Below are 8689 nucleotides of genomic sequence, written 5' to 3'. Positions count from 1 at the left end.
GAAAAAAAAGACACTTAGTCGCCGTACTGAGACGTTTCCCTGCATTTAAAATACCACTGCACCTGGCAAAATGTCAAAAGGCTGAACATTTTTTAAAGAAATATCTCAAAATGTGCTCTTTGAAAACGGATACATGAATAATGCTTTGGATGTGTAAAAACGCCTCAGTGGGGATGTGCAGTTTGGATTCTCATCCACATGCTAAAATATTTTACCTGCTGTGCCAACATTATCTTACACTCAAATTAAAATTCCCTTCAAGAAACTTTAAGAAAGTCTCTTGTCTTTGGTGAAAGTGTATTTATTTTTATATGTACTGTGTAGACCACTGTTCATTGTGTAAAGTGAAGTGAATGACACTTTGACACTTGGCTGTTTTTCTCTGTCTCATTAAATTTGACTAAAACTTTTTGTCTTAATGTGTTTTTTTTTCATACTTGTAAGTAATTAATTGAAGAGTAGTCCCAACACTGCATGCATACAAGTAAAATAAAACATTTTAGCTGCAAATATGTGTACATAATGTTTCTTTTTGTTACTTTTTCTCTACATGCTGTGATCGCTCCAAACCGAAGTCAAATTCCTGTTCACACTATCTTGATTCTGATTTATTTTTTAGATTTTGTCACGTTATATTAATCACAAAGTTGTGCATAACTGTGAGGTGGAGGGAAAATTTTACATGGATAAATAAAAGTTGTTTAGGGCGGCAAATGTTTCATTATAATTTGAAAAAAGCTGTTTATAGTTTTGATGAATATCTACTGAAGAAATGTGTTCTCATGTTTAAAGAACCATAATTTTATTTATATTTTTAGGTTTTAAAACAAAGATGCTAAATCTTTGCAACATGAGTGGATAATTTTTTTCTATGGAATGTTGATATTTGTTGAAAATGCTGTAAAAACTGCTCTAAGGTTTATATATTTATACTAAATGTCAGTAAGATGTAAGCACTTCAAATAGAAGTCAAAAGATTATATGGAGCGACATTAGGGCCACGAATTGTTAAAAAATTTAATCTGGAAAAACAATTCTGAAACTGAAAAGTAAAGATGGAAAAAGGTTTGTAGCTGACAGAAAAAATATTTTAAAACAGTAATTTTGCAATTAAAAATAATCTTTAATTATCTAAAGTATTGAAACAGAAAATTTGTTTTGAAACTGAAATAATCTTGAAATTGAAAGAAAAGAACAGTAAACTAAAAGAACTGTTTCAAGATTATTTTTCAGTTTAAAAAACGTTTCACTTTCAAAATTAAAGACTTGAAATGGAAAGAAAACAGTTTTGAAATTGTAAAATAATTTTAAAACTGAAAATATTGTATTTTTTTGGACCCAATTTAGCTCCTTAAATTTTTCAGGTTGTGACTTGAAAAAATGTCACGTCATCTCATCAACCGGATAACTTCCAGATAAAGTTCACATAGTTTCCTGCTAACTCTTATCAGCAGTAATAACATGCTGTACAGTTCAGAGTCCATTTTGACTAAAGATTTGCTCTCGTTTAACTAAAGCACCAAAATCTATTCATTGTATTAAAATAATTTATATTTTATTTAATAATCTTATCATCTGAAAGCTGTTAATACTCTTTTTTATTATTTCCGCTCCTTATGTGAAGAACCAAGCCTTTTTCCAGTAAATTACAGGCTTATCTTCTCGCTCAGAAATAAAAAAAACAGTAAGGTAGTCACGTGACCTGAGGCTCCTTCGGGTTATTTCCTTGAAGACGCCTGATTGGTCCAATCAGCCGGGTGGGCGGGGCCTCGGCCAGCACATGAGTTGTCAAACAGGTTTGTGTTGTTGAGCTGGTAAACGCTTGTTTCGGACACATTCATGCGGGAGGATCAGCGTCCCGAGTCGGCTTGTGCTCAGCAGAGACCCCCGGAACCCGCGGCTCCGCTCTTAACCGCTCAGGTGGGTTTTTAAATGAGAAAAAGCGAGAGAAAACCGCGAAGTTACCTGCTTCCTATTTAAAACCGACTTAATCCTTTCAGGACTGGACTCCAGTGTTTACAGGCCCTGAGGCAGATCTACCTGAGGGCCGATTTTTACAGCTTTTTTTTTTTTGCTCCCTCTTTGTTTTTGCTTCCTGTCTCTTCTAATGTTTGTCTCTTATTTCCCCCTCAGCTCAGCAGCATGTTAGGACTTGACTTAGAAACATTACATTAGTGGCTCTATTTTTGTTCCTCTGACCCTCCCCACCCCCTCTGACATTCCTTCCTGCTTTGTAACCCACCAGCCTGCTGCTTTAATTATATTTTTCTGCTGCTGTGGATAATTTCGTTGAGACAGGTGAGGACCGGAGGTTTCTCCCAGCAGGATCTTGGACAAGCTCAGCCTGGAATGGCAAACATGTCGAGCATTTAACTGGCAGACGCAGACTGCATATTTTAAGCACACACTTGATCTTTATTAAATACAGACTTTTGTTGACCTTCTTCACTTTAGAGGCTGTGTTTTTGGGGGATAATCTATTTTAAAAAGGGGATGAGGAGTCATTGTTCCCTCAGCAGCAGCTGTTGGGTCGTGAGATCCGACTCCAGACAATAGCTGGCTGACAGCTGTCCTGATGCTCCCTCAAACGCATCTCTTTTCACAGCCAGACTGCAAATGAAGTGTCAGTTTTATTGTGTCTTTGTCTGCGATAAGATGGATGGCTGTTCAAGTCAGACTTTAGCCAGCAACCAGCTATTGAACTTGGGACTGGGGAACCCCTACTTGGAGTTGTAAATATTCTCAACTTATGTAAGTTTCGTTTTAGCCTTGCCATTGCCTTCCTGTGCAATTCCACTCGAAAAAAATGATCACTTCCAGCAGAGACTGGGTTTTCTCCCCTTCGCTTGGATTCCCTCCAAAAAGGCGACCAGCAGGAGCCGTTGTGCACGATGACGTAGATTTTCTGCGCTGTTTTTATAATTGTAGTCAGCCGGTAGTTTTGAAAAGGACATTTCTTAAAAATATAGCCAGTGTTTTCAGCAAATCTGAAATACCCGTCATTGACACATTTTCTCACAGACACTAGCATATTTAGTAATCAAATAAATGACTAAAGACCGAGTTTCTAACTTTTGATGTGATTATTTAATTGTTTTGGAGGATTTCTTAATAAAGAGCACAATGTTTTTATTTGATAGGAATGATCCTGATAAATTTTTATATTGACATTGTTGAACAGACACACACTTTTACAGTTTTATTAAAGAACATTTTTACATGATTCCATGATTTAATGTACATTTAACATTTCAAGACAAGAAAAAAATATTTTCTTGTGTGTATATATATATATATATATATATATATATATATATATATATATATATATATAAAATGGATAAATCAGTCATTGTCAAACATTAAACTATCTTACTTTTTTCCAGAAATTTTTTTTTATTACAGTATGATGTCAACTCTGCTGTTGATAGCAAAGAATGAAAATAATTCTAACAAAGTAAATTATTTTTATTTCATTACATTAGCTGTATTAATACACTAATATTTCAGATTGAGATTTAAAAATACACAAAAATTGAAAGAATAAAACACATTTATTATACTGGCCACAGGCAGGGCTTCAGTCTGCTGGTCTCACTGGGAGAACTCCAATCACTTCTGAGACGTCCTGGTATACAGCCTAAAGCCAAGGATAAAAGTGTAATAGAAAATACATATATTCTTCCTTCACATTAAGAAAAAATTTATTTTCAGCATGTTGGGGCTCTGACTCGTAGCATCTTTATAGCATAGCTGAATACCGGTATTGTGAAGCCGAGCTGTGAAACAGACAGAAGAATAGCAGCTCCAGCTCTGATCCTGACTGACCTTTCCTCACAAAATCCCCTGGTTTTTAATACACTTCCCCTCTAACGGCAGTTTCTCATCACCTCTCTCTCATTAGAAAACAGTATGAAAACGTTAGCTACGCTAACAATCAGTGGTTACTTCGGGCCAATTTAGCTACATAGGAAATATTTCTCGGTTGTTTAGAAACTAGTTTCTGGCTGCAAAGTCAAGTAATGCCGCTGGATCCAGTTTGTATTGTAAAACGGTTGAAACAAGTCCACTCAGGACAGGACTTAGGAAGCTCCGACCGCTCTACTGCCACATTCAAGATGGCGGTGACGAAACGCAGGACTATTCTACGTATCTACGTAATCTACGTATTCATGTCTGTGGTTTTAGCGATGACAGCGGAGGAAACGAACGAAGTCCGTGTTAGCCACTCTTCCAAATATCTAACTAACATGAACAGCCATGTTGTTCGGATCGGCACTTCGATCTTAGCAGTGCAGGACGGCTGGAGACAATTCCCAGTAAGCGTCATAGCATCGAACTAGCTCATTACATACGACACCCCCCCTTTCCCAACTTTATTTGAAAACATACCATTTACAGCATAACATTGAGTAAATATTTGTCTCAGAAAAGAACAGTACAAATAAAAAGCAAATAAGAAAAAGAAAAGGCCAGGGGGCGTTTAGGTTTCATACGTTTTAATCGCCATTTTTTTGTTATTCTTTGATAGATCTGATATACTTATTTTCATTGAAAAAAGCAGCAAAGCATGGTTTTCTTTCAGTGAATTTGTAACAATAAATATATTTAGCCAATAATAATACAAGATGATATGATAAAAACAATCCAGACCCTTTTTCATGAAATCCTTTCTACAAATCTGTCCCAATGTTTAACAGTAGCTGGAGATGTTAAGAGCTCCTTTTGAAATAAGGCTCGCATGAGTTTATTTACAGGATGAACAGATAAACATATTTTACCTACAGTTTTATTTTTTGGGGATGGATAGAAAAGGTCATGAGATTCCAACCTTTTAAAAAAGCATAGAAACACCTGAAGGGAGGGATGGCTCCAAAAACCTCGGCATAATCGGCAGGTGGAGTATTACATACGACAGAAACGAATACGTAGTTCTCAAGTGACGTCACACTTCAGCGAACTCTTAACTAACACCCGTCTTGGCAGGCGGTTGCTATGGCGTTGCCATGACAACAATAAACAAGTCGCAAGCTTACTAGCTTTTGCCTGGTTCCTAACTTAAAACATAACATTTACTTCTATTACTTGATCACAATTTTTGAGTACTCACCCCTAAAATAAGTGAGGGATATTTACTGTAGTATTTACTGTCGAACTAAGAAAATTAGCTTAGCTAACGTGACTTTTATCTTAAGGTGACCAGATTTCCAAGACTAAATCTGGGGACATTTCTCGCTCAAAAAGCAAATTTATCAAAATAAAATGAAGAAACTGGGACAGTTACAGTTTACATATTTATTAATATTTAAACATTAAAAATCAAATATAAAAGCAGGAGCGAATCTCTTCACACAGTAGTAATATTACTATTAGTAATAATAATAAAAGTAATAGAAAATTAAAACTGGAGATATGGGGGCAAATTGTGTACATACTTTGTAAGTGAGCATACATGAATAGTTGGTAGGCTACTTCTGTTAATGAACAAAAAGCCCACAGTGGTAACAGAAATAAGTTGAAACTGACAAAAGTAGTAAAAAATTGTTTACTGACAAACTAATGAAAGTCAGACACAGCTTTTAAGTTGTGGCTCAATTAAAATGATGGTAGCTAAAACTTATTAGCATTTTTGTGTCTGTAACCAAAGAGCTGATGCAACTTTTGTCTCATTTCTCTCAGAACCTGTCTGGTAAATTCAGCCTCACTTTTTTATGCTTTTCTTTCCTCTTTGGTCATTTCACATGAAGTCCACCTTGACCTTGAAGTTACTTGATTGTACTGTAAATGGTCACTTAGAGACCCTTTAAAACAAAATGTGGTGTGAATATGTTTGCTTTAATGGGTGTGGCCTTTTGGTGGAGTTTGTATTTATCCAACGTTTCCAGAAAAGTGTTGTAAAAGTTTTATTGATGTTATTTACTGAGAAGTGACTGACTCCTCTGCTGTCCACAGGAAGTCCAAATGTCAGGCTGCTAAAGGTCAGCTGAGGTCACATCTCTTGGTCATGGCAGGATGATGATCACCTAGCCCTCTACAGGAAGCCACAAAGTGAAAACAGGAAGCTTCAGTCATGCCAGTGGAGGCGCTCCAACATCCCTCAAGGCAGCCGCTGAAAGCTGCCGTAGGAGTTTCTCCTCCACGCCTGCGACCGAAGGGTCCGCTGGGTCCAGACTTCTACAGACGGGTCCAGTCGGGCGCCAGCACCCCGAGGCAGAGCGCCGTGGAGAGACTCGAGGCGGACAAGGCCAAATACGTGAAGAGTCAGGTAGCTCTGTCCAAGCAGCAGCCAGTCCGGGCGCCGGAGCTGAAGAAGCCGCTGCTGAACCCCAGTACTCCTCTGCGGCCCACCAGGAGGACCCCGACCCAACCCAGCCCCAAACCGGAGGGGCTCCAGCTGGACCTGGAGCGCCTGAGCAGCCTCATTAGCGACCTGCCCAATGGACCCCAGTGCGCCGCCAAACCTCCAGCGCCGCAGGTGAAGGAGAAGCCGCGGCTGCCTCCGCGCCTTGACTGGGCCGGCGCCGCTATGGTGAGGCTAAAAGCGACCGCCCCTGCCACGGTGGACGGTACGGTTAGTCCCGGGGCGCCGGCTGCTGGGACGGTACGCAGAGTGGACGTAATGCCTCAGGCGGGCCCGGTGAGACCAGGATCCAGACCGCCGCAGTACGTGCGGCAGCCGCTCCAGCCGGTCCCGCTTCATCCCCAGTTTCCTCTGCGTCCGGCCACGTCCCGCCAGGGGCTCTTCGTCCAGAAAACGGCGGCACCAGTTGCTCCTAAACCTGAACCCTTGGCGCCGGCGTCCCCCGCCATCACCAGGCTGTCCTCCTCCAGCTCCAGAAAGCGACCCTCTCTGACCCGGTCCAAGTCGGACATGAGCGACCGGTTCTCCCGGGCTGGCACGGATCTGGAGCGCTTCTTCAACCTGTGCGGCCTGGAGCCGGTCGACCTGCAGGACCTGCCGGCCTCCAGCTCGGACATCGTGTCGCTGGCCCGCTTCCGGAGCGTCAGCGCTCCCGGGTCCGAGTGTGGCGCCTCACAGAGAGGCGGCGAGGTAGAGGAGGAGGAAGAGGACCCGAACGCGGCGGATCGGGTTCCTTACGGCGTTTCTGTCATTGAGAGGAACGCCAGAGTGATCAAGTGGCTGTACGGACTGCGGCAGGCCAAGGAGAACTCAACCAAGAGCACAAACCTGTAGTCCAACACAAACCCATGGCGACGCAATCGAGCAATGTAGAAAAAATCTAAATTTCCCCAAAAATCTCTCAAGTTTTCTGGGGGAAAAAAAATAATTCTGAGCTCCAAAAGTTGAACATTTGTGGGGAAAAAAAACTCAGAAATTTTTAGATTTATCTCAAGTTTTCTAGAAAAAACGTGGAATGAAGACTTTTGAAATTCAAATTATGTTCAAAAATTAAATTAACTTTCAATTTTATAAATTCAAAGTCTAGAAATTTCTAAAGGTCATAAACTTGACTTTTGAAACTCAGGAAAATACTCAAATTTTGAAATTATTCTAATTTTTCTGGCAGATATTCAACTTTTGGAGCTCAGAAATTTAAGACTAATCTCAAATTTTCAGAAAAATTTTTTTTCAAACATTTTTACTTTTAATATTCAGTTTTTTCCAGAAAATTTCTGGGATTAATCTCTGAGTTTTTTGGTGAAAAGTTACTTAATTTGTTTCTGTCTACAATGGCTCTAACACTTTGTTGTACAAGTTCTACCCAGGGGTGTCCAAACTTTGTCACATGTCCAAAAGAACTGCCTACCAAGAGAAAATTAAAACTCTAAAATGAAGCAAATAAAGCCGTCCTCTTTGTGTAGAAAAGGGATGTTATTCATTATATATCCAAATATTTTAAAAAGGATTTGTTGTATTGAGTGGAATTTTCAGATTCTTTTTGGCTCGACTGAATTAATTTATTCTCGGAATAAGAACAGGATTTGGGTCACTTTCTTTGAAAATGTTCACCATATTTAGCCAAGTTTAATATATTTGATGAAAGCTGGAACAAAGTCGGCTTTTCAGTAGAAGTTTCTGCAGGTGTGGGTCGACTTATAAAAACTTGTTTATGAAAAGATAAGTACTTTGTGTTGTATTTAACACTTTCCATTGTAAGAAAATTATTAATTGAACCGTATTACAAATAAAAAGTGTTCATCTGCTTCAAGCCTTGGTGCTGGACAGGACAAATTTGTATCATTTTTTAACTGCAATTGTGGGGACCACACAAAATCCGTTTGAGGGCCACAAATGGCCCCCCGAACCGCACTTTGGACACCCCTGATCTGACCTAAAATTGGATAATTTCTGCACTTTTGAGTTAAATGTAAAACTGGCTGAAAGATCAGTAAAAACTCTGTAAAAACACAAAAACTTAAGCATTTTTGTTCTGGTTTCTAATGCAAATATATTTGAAATGGGATAAAACTAAAAGTTACTTGTAAATTATCTTACAAGTAACTTTTTTACTTGAAACAAAACCAAACATGCTTGGTAAGATTCTGTTTTTGTAGTGAATGGAGAATTGTGCCAGTTTGGTTGATGTGGGTTAAGAAAGTCTGACACTTTTTTTTTCTTTGTGAAAACAATCAGGTTGTTTTTCTCTTTTTGCTGTTGGAGAACATCAGACATCGTCTTTAATGTCCTGCTGGAAACAAAACGCTTAAATAAAAAGATGACAAACTA

General features: G+C 39.2%; 1 protein-coding gene across 2 annotated transcripts; it reads left to right on the top strand.

Annotated features, from left to right (window-relative positions):
• The first annotated feature begins 1767 nt into the window (after nt 1-1767).
• Nucleotides 1768-8689, top strand: fam110a (family with sequence similarity 110 member A). Of its 2 annotated transcripts, none has more exons than XM_044115495.1 (2): nt 1768-1920; nt 5953-8689. In XM_044115495.1, the coding sequence occupies exon 2, from the start codon at nt 6071-6073 to the stop codon at nt 7193-7195; it is 1125 nt and encodes a 374-aa protein (XP_043971430.1). In that variant the 5' UTR covers nt 1768-1920; nt 5953-6070; the 3' UTR covers nt 7196-8689. The 2 variants fall into 2 exon arrangements, with proteins under 2 accessions (XP_043971430.1, XP_043971439.1); XM_044115504.1 differs by lacking the exon at nt 1768-1920 and adding an exon at nt 5610-5689.

Source organism: Gambusia affinis, linkage group LG01 (assembly GCF_019740435.1).
Source record: "Gambusia affinis linkage group LG01, SWU_Gaff_1.0, whole genome shotgun sequence".
NCBI classification, from domain to species: domain Eukaryota; kingdom Metazoa; phylum Chordata; class Actinopteri; order Cyprinodontiformes; family Poeciliidae; genus Gambusia; species Gambusia affinis.
Note: the sequence above shows the minus strand (reverse complement) of the source record. Positions and strands in the feature narration are given on the sequence as shown.